The sequence below is a fragment of the Fulmarus glacialis genome, unplaced genomic scaffold, assembly GCF_000690835.1.
Source record: "Fulmarus glacialis isolate BGI_N327 unplaced genomic scaffold, ASM69083v1 scaffold20696, whole genome shotgun sequence".
In the NCBI taxonomy this organism is placed as follows: Eukaryota; Metazoa; Chordata; class Aves; order Procellariiformes; family Procellariidae; genus Fulmarus; species Fulmarus glacialis.
In genome coordinates, this window is record NW_009220277.1 from 5,799 (window position 1) to 33,511 (window position 27,713).

Below are 27,713 nucleotides of genomic sequence, written 5' to 3' on the forward strand. Positions count from 1 at the left end.
ACTTACGCTTGTTTGACTACAAGAGAAACAAGGAAATTACTGAAAACGGGTTTTAAAATTTAACCTGGGGTATTCTTCCTCTGTTGCTCTGCTGATGCTTTGCATGCTGACGTAGATGAATCATAGTCCAAGATAATAGGTACTGTAATTCAGTCTTCAACTGCATTAATTATTTTCTCAGATGCTTGTCAGTTGTGCTTCGTCCTAGTGAATTAATCAAGTGTCCATGTTATGTAGGCCTTTCTCCTCTGTCACCTGTTCTCTTCATGTGGGGATGTACGACAAAAAGGTTGGAAAGTGTTCAATAAGTAAAAAAACCAACCTGTTGTGTTGTTTTAAAACAGACTTAAAGCAGCATGTTTTACACTTTGCTATTGCATGGGATAGACAGGAAAAGTTGGTAGTGGAGCTGCGTAGACTCCAGATACCCTGTATAGGACACTGGTGGTTGTGTGCATTTTCCAGTAGCATCATGCATGGTACTGTACCAGTGCACCTTCTCCACCACGTCCCTTGCTGCTGCCTCTAATGATACAACTTCAATATTAAGGACATTTTTCGGAGAGAGAGAGAGAAAGATACGGAAGAATGCAAGCTCTGGTCTTATTTGTTCCTAGACTGATGCCCATAATTAACTAACTAACACTTTGCTTTCAGGAATAGGTTTTAATTCTTGACCTTCTAGAGCCTTTGAAAAATGTAGAATATTTTACAGATTTGTTATGCTTAATATACTTAGGCAGTTATGTATGTATTATGTTCACATGATGTGTGGACACGCATCTGTTCTTAGTGCTTTCTGTTCTTATGTAGTCTCTCAGAGATGCTGTATTTGTTTGATTTAAATGCAAAAAGAGGTCTTCATTTCTCAGTTTTCTCATTTTTGCCTCACAGAAACTATCTTAGAGCATGGACACCAGTAAGAAGACAGAACCCCCTTTATCTGTAGAAATGGTACAACAAAGGGCCAATCCTGATCGCAGTCCTTCAGCATCGATTTATGTTCCAGAGCAAGGTGGCTACAAAGAGAAATTTGTGAATGCTGTGGAAGATAAGTATAAATGTGAAAAATGTCACCTCATCTTATGCAATCCTAAACAGACTGAATGTGGACACAGATTCTGTGAGACCTGCATGAATGCCTTGCTAAGGTATGTTTTTTGTTGTGATAGAACATGTTGATACCTTTAAATCTTGTGAACTGCTGAAAATAGTGTGAACACTGTTGTGGTTTTAGGAATACATGAAGCGAATGCCCTGGCTTGAAGCAGCCTTCTGCTTGTTCCTTGCTTGATTGTTATCCATATGCTGGTGCAAACATTTGTGTTCTACTCTGGGTTGGGATAGGACAACTAAGCTTTCCATCAATATTGTTGAAACGGTTGTTAAAGTGGTTTAATCCCATGTAGTGATGTGTTAGGTAAGAATTTAATTGCCTGTGGAGCCTAGACTAAGTAGCTATTTCACAAGACTGCTAACGTGGCTAGTTTGGTGTAGAATACACTTAGTAAATTGTGGCTGTGCGAGGAAGTGAGCCTGCAGAGGATCCTTAGTGATGGTACCTAACCTAGCTCTGGACCCAGTGTTACAGTTGAGTGGTGGCATCCTTGAGTGAACGTAACTGCTTGTGGAGCTTCCTTTCCCTGTAACCATCCTACCTGTATGTCCTGGGACTTGTATGTTTTGTGGATTCCACGAGGGTCAGGAACGCTGGCTTCTCTATTACTGAGATGTTTGGGCCAGAGTGCAAAGTGGGCGAGTGAATGTTACAGACACAAAATGAATGCTGAGAGATGCAATCTTTTCCAGTCTAGGTAAGAATAAAAGTGACATCATTCAAGGAGTATCTAGCTTTTAAGAAATATCTGTGCATCAGTAGAAGTATATTTCTTTGCCTCTCAACTTTGATGCATTGCTACTGATTGTATTCAGCAGTGTGATTTCAAAACTTCGTCTAATGTTTGGAGACCATTCTGCAAGCTTTAATCTCCTGGGGTAAATAAGCAGTCAATACTTCCATTTACTACTGGGAAAGCAGAGGTACAGAAGAGATTGAGCTCACTGGATGTTGCACACTGGACTACTACCAGAGGATTTGAATCACAGAATCATAGAATCATTAAGGTTGGAAAAGACCTCTTAAGATCATCGAGTCCAACCGTCAACCCCATACCACCATGCCCACTAAACCATAAGTGCCACCTCTACACATCTTTTAAATACTTCCAGGGATGGTGACTCAACCACTTCCCTGGGCAGCCTGTTCCAAGGCTTGACCACTCTTTCAGTAAAGGAATTTTTCCTAATGTCCAATCTAAACCTCCCTTGGCGCAACTTGAGGCCATTTCCTCTCGTCCTATCGCTAGTTACTTGGCAGCAGAGACCAACCCCCACCTCGCTACAACCTCCTTTCAGGTAGTTACAGAGCACGATGAGGCCTCCCCTCGGCCTCCTCTTCTCCAGGCTAAACAGCCCCAGTTCCCTCAGCTGCTCCTCATAAGACTTGTTCTCTAGACCCTTCACCAGCTTCGTTGCCCTTCTCTGGACACGCTCCAGCACCTTAATGCCCTTCTTGTAGTGAGGGGCCCAAAACTGAACACAGTATTCGAGGTGCAGCCTCACCAGTGCCAAGTACAGGGGCACTGGACTGACTTTGAAAGGTCTTGGTGATCTCCTGTTTACTTTTTGTGACCATCCTGACTCTAGGTATTAGTTTATATTTCACTTGGAAATACTGTAATCTCAGGTAGATACAAATCAAGACTACATGCAGCATGGCAAAAGAGATTGGATGATATTACATTATTCTGTTTCATGATAAAGAGTAACCTCTGTACTGGGCAAATACAAGGGTCCATAGCTCACTAATCCACTCCTGTAGGTTTTGTGCTACAGCATGCCAAATTTAAAACAACAACAAGAAAACCCCACCAACTTTTTTTTCAATACACATTTTCAGGTGAGGTGTAGTTTGTGTTTAAGAAATGCAGTTACTTCTTTCTGAATATATGTTTTTGGAAGACTGTTACATGGTTAATAATAGTGACTGAAGAAAAGCAAACACCTGCCATGCTTGGATGTGTGCAAATGGATAGAGCAGATCCTTAACAATCTAAGCAGTAACAATTCTGGCATTGCTGTAATCTGGGCAATTTTCTTTCCCTGCTGTGAGATGTGCACATGTGCTTATTACAGTGCAGCTAGAATATGTGTAATTTTGCCTTCCTGACTTTTCAACCAGTCTGTTATTGAAAAGGACACATGGGTACGACCATCTACCACACTACTCTTTCATTCGAGTTACTTCACTATCTTTAAGTGCTTGTTGCAGATAAATCCTTTATTAAAATTAAATTTACAGCTCCTTTTTTTGAGAAATAAAAAGTGTGCCATAAAACTGGAAGCAAAATAAGTTTACGTTGTTTCTGTATTTGGCACAAAAATTTTTCATTCAGTGTTGGTATGCTGCTGCACACACACACTGATTATATGCTAGCAGCTTCTGTTCCAGGGTTATTTGAGGACAAAGAATTGGGAGTCAGTGTAGATAATGCAGTAAAGATGTCTGCTCAATATGCAGCAGTAGTTTAAAAGAGCAAGTGGGATGCTTGAGTGAATTCAGTAAGAGCGAGGAAAGCATGACATTGTAGTAAACCCTGTATGCCCTTAAGTAGATTAGTTTCCCCCTTTTTTTTTTTTTAACTTAAGAAAAATATTACAGATATTGAAGCTGCAGGGTAGTTAAGATGCTCAGAAATATGATGAGACACAGAATGGTCAGTTCAAGAGCAGAAGCCAGAGATAATTTGAAATAACCATACTGATTATATAACATAATTGAACTTATTCAGCCTTTTACATTGATTTGCACTGCTGCTAGCAGCTGCAACTTACGTAGCCTGTCAATGAGTTGCTGTACGAAAAAATTTACCTAGCTTTTACCTAGTTCTTTTCATCCATAGATCTTGGTGCTTTACAAGGGAGAGCAGTATGACTATCCCCATTTTACATGGGGAAAAGGAGCTAAAAAGGAATGAAGGGATTTACACTACGACATCTAACAGGTCAGAGCCAGAAACAGCTGTAGGAACCCAGGTTTCCTATACTCCAGTTCAGTTTCTAGTCACAGACTGCTCTGTTCCTCAACCAACCTGTTGTCTAAGAGATCACAAGTTTGGTAATTAGATTACCAAAACAGCTACAGGGCAATAGTTCAGATATAGGAGGGAGCAAGGATCTGTAGCAGTTGCTAAAACCAGAACAGACTTGAAGGAGATGGACATAAATACTCTTTTACCCTAAAAGGATGTATAATTGACTGTCAGAGAAAGTAAAGTTTAATTAGGTGTTGTTTGAAAAAGGACTGGATAATTGAAGAGACAGTATTTTGCCCGTTTGCACAGATAGATTGAGAAGTGATGAAAGTTGGAGGTCAGACGCAGACTGTAAAATAGGGAATGAATTTTGCCGCCTTAAAGAAAACAACTGCACAGTCAGCTGGAGGCGTTGTGGTACTCTTACTTCCTTCGGAATGCCAGATACTGTCCACTGAAAACTCAGTGTTCAATTTTTTTGAAATAACATCATGTTATCTCATTATAATGAACTATAACCACTTTTGATGATTTTAAAATATATTGAATAATCATAACTAAGTGCCTCCTAAACGGAAAGTTTTGTACTACAAAAATTTAGATGAGTTAAAACAGTTTTTCTGTTTTCTTTTCTCTCCAGTTCTTCTAGTCCAAAATGTACAGCGTGTCAAGAAAGCATAGTAAAAGATAAGGTACTGTTAAAATTGTTCCTTATTCAAGAGTATTGAATTGTGTGGCGTACATAAGATGTGTAATTGCTTTGTGGTAATTATTTCACAAGCCTAATAAGCTACCTGAGGAAGATAGTTTTGTCATAAAACCTAAACCGTGCATTTTATGTAGGAAGACAGCTCATTTTTACTGTTAACCACATGATAGAAAACAACATGTCAGCTTCTTCCCTAATGGTCCAGCCAGGTGTCACATCTTGTTTTCATAGTTGGGAGCTGCAGTAACACATTGCAGTTGTCCTCCCGTCAACCAGGAGGATGATAAGAAATATTGCATCTCCTGTAGATGCAGAGATGTGACAGATCTAGGCAAACCTTACTCCTGATTTGGCTCCAGACCAGTGTCTACTGATTCACCAATCTGTTTTTACAGTGTGTTGTTCTGTGAACCACACTGGAACCAGAACAGTGTGGAGTTACAGTAACTGTAATAGAATCAGATTCTTCTTATATGGATAAGTTATTTCACTGAAATCCTCTTCACTGTTTTACACAGCAAAACTTTGTGTTGCCTTTGAAAGGTTGAGGATAGAGAAAATTCTTTTTGTCGTAGTACATGGTTTATGCAGTTTTTACATTTGATTTTTCTAAAGTGATTAGGAAATTCTTTGTGTTAATAGTCTTTTCTGCCTAAATGAATACTTGTAATAGTAACCATTTTCAAGAAAAGGTTAGTGGGCGCATTAATCTTTCCTTGTTTTAACTCAAAATAGTTCTCTGAACAGTGCTCAGCGTAATTCAGTTTTGACATGGATGGGCTCTCCAGGAGCTCAGACCAATAATCATGACGCCTACTGTATTTGTCGTTTTAACTCTGACTTTCTAGCTCCCAGTATACATAAATATGCACGTATGTTATGAAACTTCAAATATCTCTAAAACAGGAGGACAAGAAGGACAGTGTATATTAAATATATGTTAGACTAACTGTACAAGTCAGTGATTTTCATGAAACTGGAAACTTCTCTCTTCCCATAGAATGCTGATGTCCAAAATCACTGAAGAGCTTTTAGACAGTCTTGGAAAAACTGTTTAAAAATTATCTTCTTACCTTAACTTCAGTCAGCAAAACTGTACCTAGTAACCCTGTGAATTACTTTGGAAAAAATACTACAGTACTGGCAAATTGATTATTCAGATGAGATTTGTTGATTCATTAAACTTTCACATACGCATCTGAAAAGTAAACGGAAATCAGTGACCTGTGTCAGATGAGATCGGATGAGAATGCAGCATTTCCTTCTTCACTGATACTGGGGATAGATTCATAGTCACTGTGGACAGATCTGATCATAATTCTTTGTTGTTGTTGTTAAATGTTAGTATGCAGAACCGACCTGCAGTGTACACAGTATCACAGAACTCCATTTATCAGAGAAGTAGTCATAGATTGGGCTTGGTTCTTTGGTATTTCTTAATGGTCATGAAAGCAATTGCAAAATAACTAGAAGTTTTTATCCCTTTGTTTTGGACTTCAAAATAGTAGTAATAGTCTTCAATCCACATTCCCAGTTCCTGCCCTTAGCAATGGGGCTTCTTGAGAGTGCAGTTATGTTGTCTCTTTATCTTTTATGGGATATCACCCATAAAAGGTGAAAAATCCAAATCCCGAGCTCTCTATTTCTAACTTCTTGCAGTTCTGTTAGAGACAAAAAATGCTGGAAAGGCTTATAAGCATTAAAATGGAGAGATGGTTAAAGCCTGCTTATCTATGAAATGATAAACTTCCTCCGGTCTAAGACCTTAGAAAATATCTTTAATTATCTGTTACCACTGAAGTGCAAGTAGGTGTTCCAGCTAACCAGTCTAGTCATTGTGGGACTGCCTGCCATGAAATTCTTCCTCTCTGAACCACTGTGCTTTGGCTCTTTTTCCTCTTATGGTATTGTGCCTAATACATCAGCTTCCCAAACAATGTAGAGAGTTCTAGCTTATGCAGGCCTATTATTGGCACGCAGATAGCAAAAAAATTAGTCCTTTGTTGTACCTTTCACATTGTTGTATTTATAGTAAAAGTGAAACAGTAGTACAGCATCTGTCCAAATACTCTCTTTCACTGGGCTACTTCATAGTGGAGGAATCTCAGTGGTGTGCACATTCAAGAAAAATTGAACGGTAGGATTTTCTGGCACATAAAGGTGGAATTAAATGACACTGCTGTAGCCAAATTGCATGGCTTCTACTTTATTTGAACTTGCATATTCTTGAGTGGTTTTAAATTGCTAAAATGAAGTGATTTTTGATTTTTCAGGTATTTAAAGATAATTGTTGCAGGAGAGAACTACTTGCCCTTCAAATATACTGTAGAAATGAAAACAAGGGCTGTAAAGAACAACTATCTTTGGGTCAATTACTGGTAAGTAATCTAACATAGTCATAAGCTTCCTTTTGAGTTGAAGAATGAGAAGAAATCTTGCGAATTAAAACCCCAGTCCATTTCTTGACTTGCTCGCACTAGTGCTTAATCTGATTTATAAATGTCGGAATAGAGTTAAACTGTTTTGAAACTCAGCTTTTCGATGCGCTATAAGGAATTGTAGTAAAAAATCGTGTGATTGTGTGACACTAAAGCTCAGAAATGTAAGTGCATGAAGCGAATGAGAACTGGAGGAGAACTAAAATTGGGAAAAATCTTAATGTGTACTTTACAAATGTGAGAAATTTGAGTTCCTTTTTGCCGTGTTTTTATTTTTATTTACCAGTCTTAATCCTTTCATGTAAGTGGTGGTTTATGCGTGGAGTTAAACCTTTGGCTTCTCCAGACTTGTACAAAATAACTTGCAGCTTTGTTTCATGAAGGCATAACATAGCAGTAATCCAGTAATTTAACAGTCGAAAGGGATGGCTACACAGCAGTCTGCAGTGAGATGTGTAGGTACTTAAACTTGCTTTGAATGAGCAAGCTCAGGTACTTAAACAACTTAAAGCAGCATCTCTGTTTATGTGGAATAATATACCTTGAAAAGAAATGCTTACCTTTTGTTTAAATAGCCTGTGTGGAATTTTGGACTGTGGTAGAATGCTTTTAGTATAAAAGTAGCTCGCATACATCTATAATACAGCGAAATCTGCTGTCTAGATAAATGGAGTGTAAAGTCAGAAATGTATTCCTGAGTAGAGTTGTTAGTGTTTGCTCTTGTACAATACAGTGCACAAAATAACTTTGCTTACTTTGGTTCTGAGTTATTTAATGTGGGATGTCTCAAAGGATAGAAGACATGCACAGAACTTAGTTGCCTTGACTAGTGTGGGGTTTTTTTTATCTTTCAGATGCATTTGAAAACTGATTGTCAGTTTGAAGAACTCTCGTGTCCTCGTGCTGATTGCAAAGAAAAAATACTGAGAAAAGATTTGCCAGACCATGTAGAGAAGACCTGTAAATACCGGGAGACAACCTGTAAATACTGTAAAAGCCAAGTCCCAATGATAATGTTGCAGGTGCAGTATTTTCTTGTGTATATAGAACAAGATTCCATACATTAATGTGGAATAATAACTCTTCTTGTGCATCTGTGTAGCTTCCAGTAGAGCCTTGGCCTCTCAGCCAGAATTAGTAAGTCAAGAAAGAAAATAGGCTGACTTTCAAAACACATTTTTTTGCTGCAAAAACACCAGCTACTGCACTGACTGGGAAACATTTTCTTTTTTCTGATGTTCAGATACTGCATTTAAAAAAAATTCAGACCCACTGCATAATATTGACACTAAAGTAATTTTTGCTATGCTTTTTTATTTTGCTTAAATTGATACAATAAATGCAACTACCATCATAACAATTAAATGTTGTGCAGGAAAAACATAAGCATAGCAATTGACTGGAAAACCAGCATCTTTCTATATAATCCTTCTTGGGTACTGTGTGATCTGTTATGAGAGGAAAAGAGGAAACAATGTAAAAAAAAATTGTGTCTTGGTATAACCAGCAATAGTACATGACAGGCCCAGGCAGAGTTACTGCTGTTCTTAGCATACGAGCAAGTTGTCTGATAAGCAGCATATTGTGAGTTAGAAGTATAGAGCAATGGTTGAGAAAGTCATACTTACTTTATACACACTGTGTTTGCATTATTTCATATTGAACTATATTATGCTGAATCTCTCTTGCTGTAATTTTAACATTTTTTTTTTAAATTCTGTTTACATAGTTTCCATAGTTTGACAGTCTCTGATTTTGGAACTTCTTAGTATAGTAAGAGTGATGTGAGACTTCACCTCACAAACAATACACAAGAACACAAATGAAAATGAAGTTCTCAATGATGAGAACCATTCTTTGCTCAGAGATGTTGTTACAAAAAGGAAGAGGTAGAATCTCACGAAGTTCTGATTTAGATCTGGCTTTCAATTATTTGAGTGTATCCTTGCAGGGGCTGGTACTTAAATAATTGTGCATTACCTAGTATAAGGTGGCTGAGATGTGAAATTACACAGAGAAAATGAAGTTTACACTGTGTTTATTCTTGCACATTCTGATACAGAGGTGAAACTGTATTTAGTTAGATTATGGATGCTGTTCTCACAGAATTTGCATTAGGCTGGGAATTGATGTGAGGCAAGAGTGACATTAAAAAATGTGTAGTGTCTTAACAGACAAAATCAGTGAGTATTAAATATGTCTCATTGTACAAGCTGGATTTCCATATTTAAGCAACATACAGGTTCCTTGTAGGCAGTTTCTTTTTATAGGAGCAATGTAGTTAAATTTTTGAGAGTCTGAAATCATCCTTACATTTTGAGGAACATACAACTCTGTTTAAGAGCTCTCTCTTTTATTAGATGTTGATGGATTTGACATTTATGAAATCTTTGAACTAGTGGTAGCTTTCAAGATACTCAGAGCTGAGACAAGTTTTAGTCTATCAGATTTTTAATTCACAGCGAAACCTATTTTAGACATACATGTTGGAAACAAGAATGGCATATTACTCTAAAGTACAGAAAAGAGTGTTTGTAAATAAAGTAATTGTTCTCCAAAATCTTAAATGGTGGAATTCTGAGTTGCTTTAAGAGGTAATAGAATTGGCTTATCCAGAGAGCCAAAGAGGTTTGTTAAAATGTAGTTTTATGTTGAGTTGTCACTATTTTGATTGTATTAAAGTTGGTACCACTATTCACCTGCCCTTAAAAATTCTAAACAAATCTGTATTTGTAAATCAGAACATTTCCAAGGAATGTTACATGTTCTCATGTTATCATTGGCTTATATGTTTCAGTACATAGAAGAAGGACAGTTTTGCTTCCATGCTGCTTTAAGGGTGCAGAAAGCTCCACAATTAGAAGATTAGTAATTGGCTGCAAATTTTAAAATTTTTTTGCCTAGATTTTTAGAAGTTAAGTGATTATAGAAATGCAGATGGTTTTATTTGTTGTGGTCTCATAAAGTGTTACCTCATTGTACTTTGGTACAGAGTTAGAAGAGTTGGAAGCTTAATGAGACTGTATGTTGGCTGAATGAAAGGCTCCTTTTGACTTCTCATTTGAGTTTTGTCACCCAGAACTTGAGTTCATTTCTAGCTTCTGTAGCCTAAAATTTTCTCTAATGTAGTAATGACTGAAGCAAGCCTAAGTGACTTGAACTGAAAATGGAGATAGAGGGAGCATACCGAGAAAAAAGGTATGCAAATGGAAACAAAAATAATTTTACCGGAGTATGTATGGTTCATGTCTTCATAGAATCCCATGACCTGTGGGGTAGGAAATCCCCGTTGTTGGAGGCAGAGTCTTTAGTTAACAATGTTAGTACACATTTTTTTAGATTTGTCTTGCCTGCACTGTCACTGGGTGAGTTAACTTCTTAATTTCATTTCTTTTGTTTAAACCATCTAAAAAGTTGGGGGTTTTTTGTCACAAAGCTACCTTTTACATCCTGTAACTCCTGGCAGATAAAGATGGTGCATTGTTAAAACAGAAATTAGTAGCCTGAAATGCTTCTGAATTACTACGTTTTTCTGTGGATAATCCACAAAACTACTTGGAAGTGCATCTCCTATAAAACTGATACTTGGGCAGTAGTAATATGATACAGATGTGGAAGGACAGCATTACTTAGTGTCTAGGCTCTGTACTACCACCCTGGCCACAAAAAGGCTGTCCCAAACAGACCCTACTAAGGCAATCTGGACTCTACTCAGTAGTCTGAAACACTGCTGAGCTGACTGGGACAGCCACTGGGGAAGACACAAGACACTGTCATCTTGCTCCCTTGTCACTGCTGTGGAACCAGACATGTTCCCAGTGTGGCACTGGCTTCTCTGGGGAGCCATATTAATACCCTGCCTTCCCCTCGTCTGTGGCAGGTGCCCTGCATGTGGTGTCACCCATGTTTTATGCTGCATTTGGCTTTTGGTTTTGTGTGCTTGACTGTGTGAATTTAGCTGGTCGGTAGGAAGAGGATTCTGCCGCTGGAATGGGATTAGGGTGGTACATCCTGAAGTCATTGGAAAGGCTCCCCTTGGTTTCAGTGGGTGGGCCCTGGGATGTGGAGTGAGGAGGAGAACTGGAGAAAGGGCTGAGAAGAAGTCGCATGTTGCCTTTTTATCATGAACTGAGAGTCAGTGTCATAGCCTTTGCTAGATTGGGTAGGTTGGAGAAGAGAGTGAGTTAAAATTAGGAAATGAATGTTAGGAGGGAGTATTATTTTTCTAGTTTTGTAGTTGATAAACCATTAAAGAAGTTTGTAGGGCAATAGGGTCCCAAAGCTACGTGGTAGTGTGTGATGTCTCTCTTCAACCCGATTACAGATGTGTTCAGAATGTGGGGGGGCCCACGTCCAGTTCTTGAGTCTGAGCAGAAATGGCCCTATGAGCCATTGCTTATTAGAAGAGTATCACAGTCACCCTGACAGGGGTTATTCTGGGGAGAGATGTTGTCAGTCTGTTAGCATTGCTCCTGGTTGGGTATCCATGTCCTGGTGGGGAGGGACTGAAGCTAGCTCCTCACCCCCACATTTTGGGAGGCTGTCCCAGCTCTCTGGCTAAGGAGCAACTTAGGCTTCCTTGCTTTCTGTTGCTGTGACTGTCTACATGTGCTACACCAAATGAACTAGTGCGACTAAGAAGGGTGGCAGGATAGACTTGTTTCAGAACAGCATACCTAATGATCTGTTTTTAAAAGTGAGGAGGTATACATTTTCAAATATTTGCAGATTTATGATGGAGTTCTGAACCAAGGCCTTTCACTCTCAGAGCTTGGGTCTCCTTTACGTCTTCGTGTTGTTTCAAAAAATAGACATCATTACTGGGCATGCTATTTGTTCTTCCTTTTCTAACATGCTTATAAATCTAGACCTTTGTTTCCTTTGCTTTAAGTACCAGAAATGAAACAGTTTGTTTCAAGTTGAATGGGACAAGTCACTTGACATGAAACGAAATTTTTTTTCCCCGATCTGGTTTAGTGGGCATGGTGGTATTGGGTTAATGGTTGGACTTGATGATCTTAGAGGTCTTTTCCAACCTTAATGATTCTATGATTCTATGATTTTTCATTCTGTTGAGAAAAACTGAAAAGAAATGTAAATTCAATTAGCTTGGGCCTGATTTTCTTCCCTCCCTATGGTGATGTGGTTTGACAGCTATAGTGAAGTATCTGTCATCATCTAGGTTCAGATCAAAATGCCTGCCCAGCATCATGATGAAATTTCAACATCTCTTTGAACTTTGGGTGTATAACAGTAAGACTTAGTATCAGGTGTTTGGGAATCAAAATTAGAAAATAATTGGGAGGGGAATAGCCGTACATAGGAAAGAGAGATTCTCTGAGAGTGGGCAATGTACACTTTTGAAGAGCTTTTCCATGCACCCTTGCTAAAAAGGACATTCGCAGTAGTTCTGCTCGCTCTTAAAGATGCCCATTTTTGTGAGTAATTCTTGGGGAAGAAAACTTGACTTTTATTGTTGTTTCATTGCTCTAAGTAAAAACAATAAAATGGGAAGCAAATAGATTTACTCTGCGTGGGAAAACACAAGAAAACCCTTATTTTTGCTGCAGAGTATCAACACATCTATTGAAAGCATAAACTGATGTTTGAGCAATTGCAGTTCTGTAACTCTGCACAATTGGGATAAACATTGAAAAAAATCTTGTGTGTTTTTTTAATTATTGTAGGATGCTTTTCTTTGCAGGTAAGACCTCTCTTTAATTTCAGAGTAAGAGTTGATTTGTGGTTTGTTTGCTTTTTCCTCTGTAGAAACATGAAGATACAGACTGCCCGTGTGTCATGGTTTCATGTCCTCATAAATGTAGTGTTAAAACACTCATGAGGAGCGAGGTAAGAAGTCATACCTAGTGTTGTGCTGAAAAATTAAGTAATTTTTTTAGTAAGATCTCGCAAGAATTTTGCCAGAAGCCATTTCCTTATTAAAATGTGAGATCTAAAGAAAAGCTTTTTCTACCACACAGTTAAGTGTGATAACACTCAAATATTTTTAATGATTTCTTGAAAAACTATTTAAAAAGAAATAATTTCTTAGTTTTGTGTTATTATTACACTTGGCTTGCCCAAGATTAGCGCATGTCTTTCCTGCTTTCATTTTTACTAGCTTTCTCCCGGCCCTTCCCCCATTTGAAGCATTTGTTGAGCACAGTAGAGCAGCATCTTGGGGTAGATAGCTTATATTAAAATAAAAAGAGAGAATTAAAATTTAGTGCACATTGACAAGAGTTAGTAAAGACTAGAAAAATCATATAAATGTGTACAGTCATTCCATGGAAGAACTTAAATTATGATTAAATCTGTTAAATTTGGGAAAAAATAATAACTGACACTTAGAGAATTAGTGTAAGATACAGGGTAATATGAGTTGAATATTCCAACAGATGCAACAATAGATAAAAAAATCTCTTAATGTGTAGAAGCTTGCAATAATATATAGATGAGATTAAAAAAAAATCATGTTTGAACAGATCCATGTTCTTGTACATAAACGGATATAAGTAGCATCTGTCAAAGTTGATGTGTGTTATTTTTGCCTAAAGATAGAACTTACTTACCAAGGATGGGGAAGAGCTTACTTAAGTCTTCAGCACTCTGTAAGCCTCATTTAAGGAAAGTTAAGTTTCTGATGTGAGGATAAGGTTTTCTCTTTTCATTGATACTTACTTCCTGAGTTGGATTCTTACTATATTTCAGTTACACTTGTTAATTATTAATCATGTCATAGTGCACAAGGGCACGTAAGGCACCTGCCAAACACAGGGGCAGTCTTTTCTCCCAGGATAATGAAATATAAAATATACGATAGATACTGTACCTATTAACAGAAATTGAGCTGCTAAGAAAAGAGAAAATATGTATACTGAGCCAATTCTATCAGTGCTTGCTTCCAAGTTTAGATCCTCGTTCTGGAGCACTTAGGCATATTCTCAAATCTTGACTTCAGCAGTTGCTTTGAGAAGAGGTATGTCTGAGTGCTAATAAGAATTGACCCTTTAAAGCCTGGGTCATCACACATATAGTTAGAACTGGGTTCTGAAACCATTGGTAGAATCAGAACTTTAAATGGTCATCTTGCCCTGCATCATCTGTTGCTGTATGTTACTTAATTTTTTTCTGATACTGTGAAAATGTATATATTAGTTAGCTGCATGGTTAGGGACAATGACTCTAATGTAGAAAATGGGAAAATGCCTGCCTAACAGTTTGAGAAAATTCTGTAGTGTATAACAAGTGAATATCTTATTTTAAGAATGAAAGGCAATTTTTCATGTTTAATTCATAACTCTTTGGCAGACTTCTAGTTGAAAATGTGGCATTCTTGTAAAGCTTGTAATACCACATGTCTCTTATTTGGTCTTTTTTTTCTGAACCACGTGTCTTTTGAAACTATACTGTGAATTTCTACAGATAGTGTTTAGAACATAATAGGTATATATCAGAGATGAGAGACCGATTGCATCTTGGTATCAGATTTTAAAGACTCTCCTGTCTGTTCCAGAGCTACATGTTCAAAGCAGAATTGGTTCACCACTTCTTTCCATGGAGGTGGATGAGCTGAGTCATGTGGGGCTTATGGTGTGGGAATTTCAAATGAGATTTTGAAACCCAAAAGAATGATGCCAGCTGAGGAGCTAGACTCTAGCTCCCGTCTGCTTTGTGGGAAATACAAACTGCAGATCCTGCTTTTGAAGAGAGAGTGTTGGTTGCACTATCCCTTCCAAAAATGGCTCTTTGCTGCAACTTTTAGGCAGTTTGCATCCAGCTGCTGCCCTCTGTGCTGCAATGGCTGCTGTCTGTATATATGTATATGCTTCTGTGAATTGGTTTATTTTTAAATGAAAAGTGGTCTGTGCTCATAATAATCCAAGATATTGGAGTAAATCTCAATCTGTGAAAAATGCAGGCATTTTACTAATCAGTTTTAACCTGTGTACTGCATTTTTTTAAAGTTACTTAACTGTACCTATTCTAAAACTCTTTGTCTGTTTCATGCAGTACTTGTTAGTCTTTTTTGTGTAATTTAACTGTTAAATTTAGGCATGGAGAATTGCATGTTATGTTTTGAAAAAATTGGTTCCTCATGAAATTAGGATTAGAAAAAATGTACTTTATTACAGTGAAACTGATCTTAAGACTTGCTCAGAACACCAATAAAAAAATCACTTGTTGAGAAAAGATTAGTAGTTCACTAAAGTCAAATGAAGTCATATAAATAATTGTAGAGTGTGTTGGTTTTGTTTGCCTTTTTTTAATTGGGTTGCCTATTGAAATAGTCTTCAGTAGAAGTTTCACTGTATATTAAATGTATCACACTGTATACTGTATTGGCATGTGCGTGTGGTTTACATATGTGTATATATAGTATTTGCACTTTAGGTCAGACTGGAGAAAATATACACACATGTATTGTATGTTCTGCAAACAGCACACAAACAATGCAAACCTGATAACCTGTGCCCTTTATGTTTTGAGCATTATCATGCAAACGTCTTTTGCCAAAACTCACATTTTTTTCCTATTGCAGTTGAATGCACATTTGTCAGAATGTATTAATGCCCCAAGTACCTGTAGTTTTAAGCGTTATGGCTGCACTTTTCAGGTCAGTATATAACAATTATACTTCCCAATTGATGAAAGTCTGCAAATAGAACCTAACTCTTTGACGTGAAAGTTCTGGACTTCTCTAGTCTCGGTTAAGAAAGTCATCCAGTTGCACCAAGTGATAATGCAGCAGATGTTTGGTTTTGCATTTTAAAAATAAACAATATAAAAAGCCCACACATTCCTGCAATGGTTTGGGAGTTCAGTTATTAGGTACATCTTGTTGAAATAGGCAGATGATACATTTGAAGAACTTTTAAACTTAGAATAAGAGGAAAGTCACTTTTGTTCTTCAGAAAATAGACTAGTAGCTTCAGTTGTTTCTATGAAAGTATTTACTTTCTTGAGCTAAGTATGTTTATATTTTCTCTCATTTGTGTGTCTTAATAAAAATATTAAGGCTAAACATAGGTTAGCACACTTAAAACATGTATTTTTATGTGCATTCGTATGTCTGTGTGCACATAGGTGTATAATCAAAGCATAGCATGAAATTTATTTTAAAAAAAAAGTTTTAGATTTTAATCCTGGCAATCCCTGCAATATTTTAAAAAACAAAAAAAAGCCAAACCTCAGAGTTTAATTTCAGTAGTATTATTCCAGTCTCTTCCAATATTCTGCTTCCCTTACCATATGTCTTGGGGAATTTGGATGCTTATATAATGAAGAGATTAGTCAGGAAATTTCAGAAACCACTGACAGGAAAAAATGGAGTTTATCAGATAGTGTGATTCATTTGTTAGTCCATGATAACTTAAAGAGACAAGAACTGTAAGCAGCAACACTTCTCAATAAACTACTTCCTGCAGGTATTTCCAGGTTCTTAAATAACGAGCATTCATCATTTTAAGTGTTAACAGTAATGCTCTTAGTGGTAGAACTGATCAATGCTGTAACCCTGCCCACTGTTATGTCGTATGTATTGCCATTCATTTTATGTATGTATATGTGTGCATATATGTACATATATCCACATATATATTTTTAGTATTTTATATAGAGTACATACCTTGAGGATCATTGAAACTTTTTCAGTAGCTTTGCAGCATATCTACCATCAAAGCTAATATACTCTGCATTGCAAAACACTTACTAAGGTAGGTGTAATGCAACACAATACAAAGTAAGTAATATGGTCTGCATCTTATGTACTCTGTATATGATCTATGTGTGTTCTGTAAACTTTTTATATAGTGGTTATTTGTAACAGCATTTATAGGTTGTGCAGAGGCAGCATATCTGTATATCATAGAGCAATCACGGTAACATCTTAGGATGACAAACTAGGCATTGTAATATCTCTCAAAGTAGTTTATAAAGCTGGCAGTTTCCAGTGATGATAAATTTATCTTAAATATTTGTCTTTAATACTCAACTGAGGGAGAACTTAGGGCTTATGAAGCTGTTCATGAAATACAACAGAAGTTTTAAATTACGGTTTGGGGAATTGGACATTTTAGGTTTTGTATGACTCAAGAGTTTTATTGTGCTTTATTTAGTGTAAAGCTACACAGAAGACTCTAAAATACAATTCATTTTGTAAATCTTATTCATCTTTATTGTCTCTGACGTATCAAATACACTGGATGGAGATATATGGCAGTTGTATAAAACACTTGCTATATTAAATGTATTCCTGACTATTGTGAATTCCCAAGTAGATTTCCCTTCTCTCTACAGTTCTGCAACATGCATCCGTGAACCAAAATATGTAATGTTGGTTCGATGTCTTGATATACTCTTTCTTTGTAGGTTTAAAAGAAGTGGAATTGGCTAAAATGTATAAATTCTTTGTTGTCACAGGGAACAAACCAACAAATTAAAGCACATGAAGCCAGCTCAGCAGTGCAGCATGTTAACTTATTGAAAGAGTGGAGCAATGCTCTAGAAAATAAGGTATATCTTCTACTCACTTCTAATTTTCATTGATTTCTTTAAATCATATAAAAGTACTGGAAGAAGCGTTTTTTTTCTATTTAACAGCTGTTCAAAAGTACAGCTAAAGCACTAGTAGGCTCCAAAAGCAATCAAGCCACTTAGCATATCTGGTACCTTTGTTATAATAAAATGCTGTGAGAAACTTGGCTTCGCAACTCCATATACAATTTTCCTCATTGCTAATTTAATTAAAACACTTTCTTCACATAGATTAACAGTCCAGTATTCAATTTACTTTCTGAGCTGCCTTCTTGCAAAAGGAAGGGTTCAGAAAGCTGTGGCAGCACTGTGAGCTGTATTTTTGCTACCTCAGTATTTTTCCAGAGATACATTATTAGAAATACCATGGAATAAACCAGTTATTTATTTTATTTATTTTTGTTCTTGCTCTCCAAACTTAATGACCTGCAAAGGTTAATTAAATGAAACATATTGTAACTCATGGGCATTATGATTTGTGCTTTAGTGCTAGACCAGAATGAAGTTCATGTTGCAGTGCTTCCTTGGGACTCCTGGTTTTAGAATGTTTGGGATTTGGGAGATGCTGAAAATCGTATCAGTATCAGCTACGATCTTGTGAATCATTTGAATGACTGAACCATCTGTTCTCTAAATAAAATTTAAGGCTTTGATTTAAAAATGCAAAACTTCAGAACAAATCACTGTTCTCTTAAATCTTTTGAAAAAGAGTACTGTTTTACATAGCCATTAAAATAGTGCTTCTGCTTTTTTGGGGGGAAAAAAATCCCAGAATTACTAAACTATTCTACAAATGCAGGCAGAAGAGTCAGGAGCCCCTTCAGATTCTTCTAGAATGAGTTAATAAGAGCACCAATTCCAGTGTAAGCTCAGTGGCAGTTATGATATGTGTGGCTTGTGACTTCTGTCATCTCACAGCAGACTGCTAGCTCGAGTTCAGCAAACTCGGTCTAGAAAGCGTATTCCCTTCTTGGCCTACAGTGATCTCTCATGCATGGGTTTCCAGCAAGGTCCTGCAGCCGCAGGAAGTACAGTTTTAAAGCAGAACTTAACAGGAACAGCAAAATATGATTTTGTCCCCAGCGCACTTGTCCCTGGACTGCTTTTTTTTTTTTTTTTACTTGAAGCCCCATAAGGAAACCATTGAACCTGGGAGAGGTCCAGTGTATTTTTTTTTAGATACAATTTTTACTACATGGGTAAGTCTTAGTTTGATGATCAATAACAATACTTGTTTGCTTTTGCACTTGACTCTCTTTGTTAATGTAGGAACTGTACATTTTTCTGGTTTGACAGATGATACAGATTCATATCCTTAGTTCTTTTTTCATTAGTCTGATTAAAACTATACAATTTATTTTACATCATAGGAAAAAACCACGTTCCCTGTGACTTCCAGAATAGATCATGTTCTGCCTTTTGTCAGAGTCCTGAGAGGTGCTTTGTCGTTTAAAAAATGCCCAGTGGTTCTATGTTTGTCTCTTATAGAGCTAAGAGAATATACACTTTACTACACTTTTATGTTCAATTTTTGTTTTAACTTTCATTTAGGACATAACTGCTTATCACTGTCCATTTTTTTTTTTTTTTTTTTCCCCCCCACTTCCTGCTTTGTAGACTTCTTCCTATTCATAATAAAGAGTTGAATCACTGGAAATCCCGAGACCATGCCAAGTTACCAGAATAGCTAACCACATATCATATGTCAGTGACTTTATTCTAGAGAAGGGTAACAAAATGATTTGTAACTTCATTGTTGCTCTCTTCTTTGAGAAAAAATTAATTGATGCACGAAGAACAACAGTGCAACGTTAACTTACCTGATGAATACCACAGAAATCTTGACCCTGCTGAAGTCAGTGGAATTCTTCTCATTGGTTTCTGCAGGGTCAAGATTTTGTTAGGGGTACTCACTGTGATATGTATAGAGGGGAAAGGAGAAGTTGGCTTCTCCCAGTCACCATGTTCTTTAACAGTGTTTGTGGAGTATGCAAATTGAAAGTCTTCAGAGCTGCAAAGCTTGTGCTAAGTTATGAGTTTGGTATTTGAGTGGTGCTGTTGGCAAAGAGTAGTAAGAGAAGGTCAGATGTAAAATCTTGAATCAAAACTTTGCGGGGCGAATTAAAATTCGGTGTTTTGTTCACTCTGTGATGGGACAGACTTGCAGACTGAACTCCCACAGCTTTTGTGATGTTGGAAATAATGACTTGAACATAACTTTGTGGCTTTGTCACATTCTTAAAGAAATCTGGTATAAACTCATTTTTCTTTTTTAATATGCAACTTAAATATGGGACCTGTCTGTTTTAATCCAGTTCTTTGTGGCGTAAGAGGGTTTCTTCCATAATTTTTTAGTAAGCAATAATAAGCAATAGCTTAATTTGAAAAACTGCTGAATAAAAGCGTGCTTTATCCTAGCAATATTTCAAATATAACAAGGAAGTAAAGGAAGCTGATTGATGCAGTTTGTAAATAGATGCTGTGTTTCCTTTACCCTGTTTTTTAACTCAAGTTCCAAAGACTTACGCCAAATGCAATTAGGAAACTATATTTAGTGTTAAAGATTTCTTTAACAAATTACCACCAAACTACAATTACTGACTTAGCAATGACAGTTCTGTATGATTAAGGGCATAATTCTGTTTTTCTTGTGTTCTGTAGAACTGCGTGGAAAATCTCAGTACGAGACAGGTCCACGTTTTATGACTTTTACAAAAATGGAAATGTAATGCTAGTGACAGAGAATGTAACTGCCTTATGATTGGGAGGTCTGGGGAGGAAACAATGAGAAAAAGGGGAATGTAAAGATCACAATTAACTAAAGAACTCTGATTCATTAAGGAAAAGGAGGATGCAAAAAATTAAAGTGGCTACCCAGCAGATCTGAAATACGTGGGAGGCAGGGGTACTAGTTTAAATTTAAGCTTGTTCTTGAAAATTTTCTCTAGTACCTAGGCATGCATTCCTTCAGCCTCGAGATTGTTTCTCTCTCTGCACTGGCAAAATGAGCTGTCTCTCATTTCTGTTGAGCCTCTTCTGCCAGTTTTTCATATATAAAATGCGGAACTAATGTATGTGTGTATATGCACACATGCTATGCTGTATTGAAAAGTAGATACGCACATATATTATGGTATCTCTACATATTTTTGGGCTCCTGTCCAATTAATGTGCTTAATGCCTGTGGACTTTGGCAGTCCTTTGTCTAGTTTAGGCTAGTATAGAGATTGAAATTATTTACCTTTTTAGAAAGGCTAGCTTCTTGAGTCTAGGAATGCAGTGACACATAAGTTATTCAACTATGTCTGATTAGAGGGCAGTTAAGGTGGAATTCTACAGTGATACCCATATCAGAGGTAAAAATGGCTTGACCTCAAACCAGCATCTGTATTGGGGGTGGTGGTGTAGATTTTTTTGGGGAGGAACATGAAGCATCCAAGTAATTGGTCGTAATGTGGAACGTTTATCAAAAGATTTTCATGGGTCAAAAATGGTGCTGCTTCTTATCCATATAACGATCTATCTGTGGAACTAGTCAGGGCATGTACAAATGTCATTTTGTGTCAAGTGTTTGTTTTCTACGTTTTTGCTGCTGACTAATCTTGCCTGGGGAAAAATGAGATTTTTTTTTTTTTTTTTTTTTAAAAAAAGTAACCCACCACCACAAAGCAACCCCCTTCCCCAAACCATATTCATGAACAGAGCATGAAATAGTGTGATGGAGAATATTTACTGTATTACTTTCTTCCCCAAGAGATATAATATATTATATTCTCCTAACAAGGCTCCTGTTTTAAAATCAGAATGAGTCACTAATGAATGAATTCATAAAATGTCAATACAGAGAGAGAATATAATCTGCAGCCTTGTAGCTCTTTAGTCTTTTCTACTAGTAGGCACCATTGGATTGTCCTTCAATGCATGGATCCCTTCTGTATTCACTCATTTCAGGAGTTTTCATCACCATCACACTCTGTGAAGCCAAGCCAATCCCACACAGATGATGTTTTTCCTTAAATTTGCTATAGATCAGGGTAGATTGGAGTAGGTGGGGAAGATTATGTTTCCCTTTCCGAACTAGCTTTTCAGCTGCTCAGCTTTTCTCTGGTATCCCTTCTGTGCAGGGCTCGAGTTCTGATCTAGAGCTAAATAGGTTGTTTCTTACAAACTCCTAGCAACTTCCAAGTCAGTTAGTGGAAACCAAGAAACCCAGCCATTAAATAACAAACTGAATAAAGAAAAAATTATGCATAGACACAAGTTCTTTTGCTGTTTGTGTATCCCATCTGCACTTTCATTAGCCAAAGTTTTGGGAGTCTGTGGAAGTGCAAAAGTAGCTATCAGAAAGTTGGGGTTTATTTATTTATTTGCAAGACATGGAGAGAGATTTTTACTAGGATCTCATCCCTTTCATGTGTGTAAGATAGTTTAAAACTGACAAAGTTATAGGTATTTTTAATAAACTTTGGCAGGAGTAATTGTAGAATTTTTTCCAGGTGGCCTTGCTCCAGAATGAAAGTTTGGAAAAGAACAAGAGTATACAAACTTTACATAATCAGATTTGTAGCTTTGAAATAGAAATTGAAAGACAGAAGGAAATGCTGCGGAATAATGAATCTAAAATACTTCATTTACAGGTAAGAAATTTAGAATCTCCCCATTAAAGCAGAAATGGTAGTAGCTTCTGTTCTGTGCCTTTACACTTGTGAAGTGAGGTGTTCTAATTAAAAAGGGGGGGGGGAGTTTACCTTATTACAAAGCTATTGTGGTGTTGTTTTGTTTTTTTTTTTTTTTTTTTTTTTCCTTCTGGTCAGTAGCTGGTTTGTTGTGTTTGTTGGAGTAAGATACTTCACTAAAACACTGCAGTTGCCTAGCCTATGTTAACACAAAAACCCCTGTTTAAAAAGGGAAAAGATTGAAAACAAAATTTCAAAACTTATCTGAAGAATAATCATAATTATTTTTTTCTTCTCTGCAAAAAATAACTGCTTGCTACTCTCAAACTGGAGGTACAAGATTAGCACCTTAAAACTGTCATATGTAAAATGTATATTTCTTTTCTACTTGCTGGTATTTTAAAAAATATTAATCATGAGTGAGATCAGTCTGGTGTAGAATTAATCCAAACATAGTACAATGCATTTGAATACACTTTTTAAAATCCATGTTTCTGTTGTCCTCCTGAGGAAAATGTATCTAATTATTCCTTTGCTAGTAGGTCTGAGTTTCGTGTTCTGTGGTCTGGATCACCTGGCCACAAGCCAGTGTCAAACTAGAAATCCTCTGGATGCACTAGCATGGTGCTTAGCCCAAGCTGAAATTCTCTGCTTTGCATTCAGAGCTGACTTGGAATGTGCTTGCTGGGAATTTGTGTTAGCTTGCGTGATACTGACCACACTTAGGGAAACCTCAGGAGATGTTTAGCAAGCTATTGTGAAGGTATCGTTTACACAGTATTTTAGTATGTCTGCTGCTAGAATATCAGATACCTGCTTTAGCATCCAGCTTAAAGGAATGTAAATAAAATTATTTTTTTCACTTACTATTCACTTCACATATTAAACGGCAAATGTTGATACTCAAGAAAGATACAAATATCCAAACTAGAGTATGGCTGAAATTCAAAGGGTAGCACATTCAAGAGCTCAGTGCCTTGAGAACCTTAATGTTGGTTTATAAGGAAGCCTTTAAGTCGTGCAACGTTTCTCCTTATAGCACTTATTTCTTTCCGTGTTCTGCCCACGTAGTAACCAGTTTAGCCTGCCTTAGTCATTGTTATTTCATCTGATGATAGTCTGGGATATGCTTACGATATTGCATTCTGACACTGGGAAGCTAATCCTTGTATGTATTGATATTGCTGATTGAATCTACCAGGAGGTAAGTTAATTTGTAAGCCTGGGGTTTTTACACATGCTGTCTCAATAACCAGTGATGAGAGGGGAAATGGAAAAAACGTGGAGCAGAGTTTTTTCATGATTGTCTTGATGACAGATTGCAATATCTTTGATTTCCTCAAGCTGCAAGTGTTAGCAAAATCAATTTTCAAATAGTTTATGTTTAGGAAGAAAACCCACAAAACAATGTGGTTGGCACATTCCAACAGGTGGCTTTTTGGTGGTAATAAGTACTGGAGAGTATGTGTTTTGCTCTCCCCCCCACTACGTCTTCTCGCCAATTAGTTTAGTTATTTTAAGCCAAACTGTGTTTTACAGTATTTCAACCTGATTCCTTCCACTTAACTGGAGCTTTCTGCTTCAGTCAGGTTGTTACGGGCATCCTGGAAACACACCTCAGTTTGTTTTTCCCTGGACAATATGATTAGCCTCCTTCTGTTGCCTACTAGAGTTGAAGGAATGAGTTACCTGTTGTGAGCTATTCTTTTTCTGGGTTGTGCTAAGCAGCCATGGCTATACAAGAGCTACAGATATTTCCAGTGTAGAACTAGCCAGTTCAGGTCTGGACAAGCATTATTTGCTTAGTCCCCCGAGTCCTGTGCATGCTAGTAATTTCTAGTACAGTTTCAGTATTAGTTGTCATGTAACCTTCTTTGGCTTGGGAACAGCTGTTTCACTGAGCACGACTGGCATCATCTGCAGCGCGAGGCATTTAACACAACTAGTGTACATGCATCAAAGGTGTCTGGGCACTGGCAGGAACCTCAACCTTGAGATGTTTTGATTCAGATTAATTTTCTATATACTGGTTTCTAGGGAAAGTGTTTTTACCAAGAGAGTATGTGATACTTTTCCGACTGCTGTCTTGTGGAGAGGAACTTTCACATCCAGTATCCAGTCTTTGTTATGAGTATCTGGAAGCATATTAGTAAGCCAAGTCTTAAGCTGAGTGTGGACATGAGGTACTTAGAGACAAAAGAAACAATGACCTTATGAATACAAAATTATTTGATTGTAATACATTCCTTCGAAGGAGGAGAATGTACGATTTGTTTTCCTAGTCAAGTAGTACCTTTGGTTCCTTTTCTAGTGTGTTCTTCAGCTTTTCAGTTTTGCTCTATCAGTTGCAATGGAAAGGTCCATTAGGAACATCTGAAAGAGAGACAGCTGCGAATATAACTTTCTTCAGTTCCTCATGACATTTTCTAAATTCTTTTAGTAATAAGAGTGCTAAAATTCTGGAAATTGTTTATTAGAAATACCAAACAAAACCTAGATAAAAATCAACATCAAGAAGAGCCCTCAGTGGTTCGCCAGGCATATAACTCTGGATTAATGATCTGCAGAGGTCAGTTGCTGGAATAAAAAGTGCATGCAGAAAATTGATATCTACTTGAAAATTTATGAGTACAGTGTGAGACATCTGTGTGCTTTCTAACGGAATAATTAGAGAGAGTGAAATTCTCCACTGCTGCATTAAATTCAGATTTAGTACAACCTTATCTCCCAGTATGAAGGAGGTTGACTCCCTGTAGGGTAAAAAGATAGAGATCCCACTGCTTTTTAAAAACAGAATACAAGTCTTTCTGATTATTCTGTCTCTTGAATTCTCATGAAGAGGTACAGCAGATGAAATACTATACATTTGCTGACATGTAGTAGAAGCAGCTGAAAAACAGAATAGGTTGTGCATGTACAAAGGTAGAATGTTGCACACAGGTTGATGGAGAGAAGTTGGTCCCTAGTAACAATTTTTAGTAAACTTCTCCCAAAAGAGGAGTACCTTACAATTCTTCTGCATCTTTACCACTTTCCCAGTTCATTAAAAAATGTATTTATTCATTTTGTTTGATACTGTGTTAGTGCCAAGAGGTCCTAATTGGAAATTAGAGCATCTCTCTGTGAGGCACTGTACCAACCCATGACCATGTTACTGTTCTTGCCTTGGGGAGTTCATGTTTTGTGTGAGTAGAGGAAAAAGATCAGACTTGGGCACACCTTGAGTTTAATTTTGCATGTTAATTGTGAACTAATGGCCAAATCTTGTGGCTCTGTTCTTAGAACATTTGTTCTAACACACCATTCCATGGCGTGTTTCCTTTTATATGTATAGCTAACAGCCCATCCCTATTTTATTTTCTGATTACTGTCCGTCCAAGTGAGAGGGTGTGATTGTGTTGGTAGTTGATGATTAGTACGTCCAGGCAAGTTGCTTAATCTATTTAATGGGACCATGCCCCTGCATTTATGATTCAGTTGTGAAACTTTCCTTCACAAAGTTGTGATTTTGCAAGTGAGATATATAAGCTTGTTTTAAAACACCAACATAGAAATAAATAGTTAATCTTGAAATATGTTAGATTACTCAGTGGTTTTGAGACACAACAAAATAAAACACTCCTAGAACATGATTTTGCTAGCTGGCTTATCAAATTGACAGCTTTCAATTAATTATTACAGGCTTTCAGTATAACTGAAACCACATGATTAAAAGCAAATGCCTAAAAGGGGAAATGAAGGTTGCATGAGGCAGAAGGGTTTTCCCCATCAGTGGGGAACATTGAATCCACACGTCTAACCAGAAGGCAAATGCAAAATAACTTTGTTTTCTTGTTATGTACTCAACTGCTACTTTTTTTTAAGAAGTGAAAAATCATTTAAAAATATGTTGGCACTATATGATAATAAGCTATAAAGTTAGATTTGGAATTTAACTGTAGGTGGTAGCAAAAGTAGTTTCTTGTCTCAAATATTTGTGTTATCATTTGAACTTCACAACTGATTATGGGGTTCTGGCTAAAATTCCTGCTAGTCCAAATTAGCTGTGATAACGTAAAGTGCTATGTATTTCTTGCATCAGATTTGAGGTAGACTGGGAAATACGTTCTCCTTTATATTTGTAATACACTGAGGTGCTTGCAATGTCCCTCTTCCAGAGAATACCAGCTGTTCTGTGTATTTTTTTCCTTGAGTATTATATTTCATGCCTTTCCAAAATCAACAGGTTTTTTTTTTTTTTTCCGTTTTCTTAAAAAGACTCATCCAGCAAGCACCTTCAGGATGCGTGGCTTATTCAATTTAGGAAGTATGCATGGGAATTTTAAAAGTGCTTAAGGGGATAGAAGCGGTAGTTTTGCTTACACTCTTGAGGGCTTCTGCTGTGGTTATGGGCACATAATAACTTAGGCTTTGATAACCGATTTATGTGAGCTTGGAGCTTGCTAATGCCACTGTATCTGCACATATATGTACTCCTACTCCATGTGTGCAAGAGTACTGATGTTTTTCTGGAGGGGTAAGTTATTGTGCTGTTACCCAATGACAAACGTGTGCACATGAGCAGCCACTTGATTCACACCATGGTAAGTTGTTGTTACGCCCATACTTTGTTGCTTAAATACTCTGACATGAAACCCAACAAATATCAGCCCATAATATCGATATAGAGACATTCAGAATATTGTTCTTGCATTGAAAGGTTTTTTTAAAAATTAAATTTTTTTTTATACTAACAGTTCCTTTTTTTAAAAAAAAAAATTGTGTTAATAATTCTGATAGTGCTCTAATATTAATACCTGTGCAGCACTAAAGATTTTTATAAGTGTTTTATAAATACTTGGGCTATTCTTCTAAATTTTCAAGGTTTGTGTTGTTAAAATATTTGACATAAGTGAAACTTGTTTATATTGGAAATGCATCTTATTACCGATATATAATCCGTGTTTAATTTGCATAAATTAATGTCTTTTTGTTATTTTAACTCGTAACTTACTGTTTTATAAAGCGAGTGATAGACAGTCAAGCGGAGAAACTGAAAGAACTGGACAAAGAAATCCGTCCCTTCCGACAGAACTGGGAGGAGGCTGACAGCATGAAGAGCAGTGTAGAATCCCTCCAGAACAGAGTGACTGAGCTGGAAAGTGTTGATAAAACTGCAGGGCAAGGAGCTCGAAATACAAGTAAGTGTAAGCATAATGGACTGAAGTGCTCAGCAGCGCTGTCAAGAGAAGAGTTATGTCCTTTGAATGGCACTCCCATT

At 37.0% G+C, this 27,713-nt stretch overlaps 1 protein-coding gene across 3 annotated transcripts in view; it reads left to right on the forward strand.

Moving 5' to 3' along the window:
- Window positions 1-886: 886 nt before the first annotated feature.
- The window catches only part of TRAF3 (TNF receptor-associated factor 3), a 29,016-nt gene continuing 2,189 nt past the window's right edge, over window positions 887-27,713 (forward strand). Inside the window, exons 1-9 of one of the 3 annotated variants that reach the window (XM_009580710.1) lie at window positions 887-1,151; window positions 4,735-4,786; window positions 7,077-7,181; window positions 8,096-8,263; window positions 13,011-13,091; window positions 15,784-15,858; window positions 17,664-17,756; window positions 22,274-22,414; window positions 27,459-27,633. In XM_009580710.1, the coding sequence (XP_009579005.1) occupies window positions 910-1,151; window positions 4,735-4,786; window positions 7,077-7,181; window positions 8,096-8,263; window positions 13,011-13,091; window positions 15,784-15,858; window positions 17,664-17,756; window positions 22,274-22,414; window positions 27,459-27,633 (1,132 nt within the window). In that variant the 5' untranslated portion in view covers window positions 887-909. The remainder of the gene's footprint in view (window positions 1,152-4,734; window positions 4,787-7,076; window positions 7,182-8,095; window positions 8,264-13,010; window positions 13,092-15,783; window positions 15,859-17,663; window positions 17,757-22,273; window positions 22,415-27,458; window positions 27,634-27,713) is intronic. The other 2 variants (XM_009580711.1, XM_009580712.1) reach the window with 2 other exon arrangements.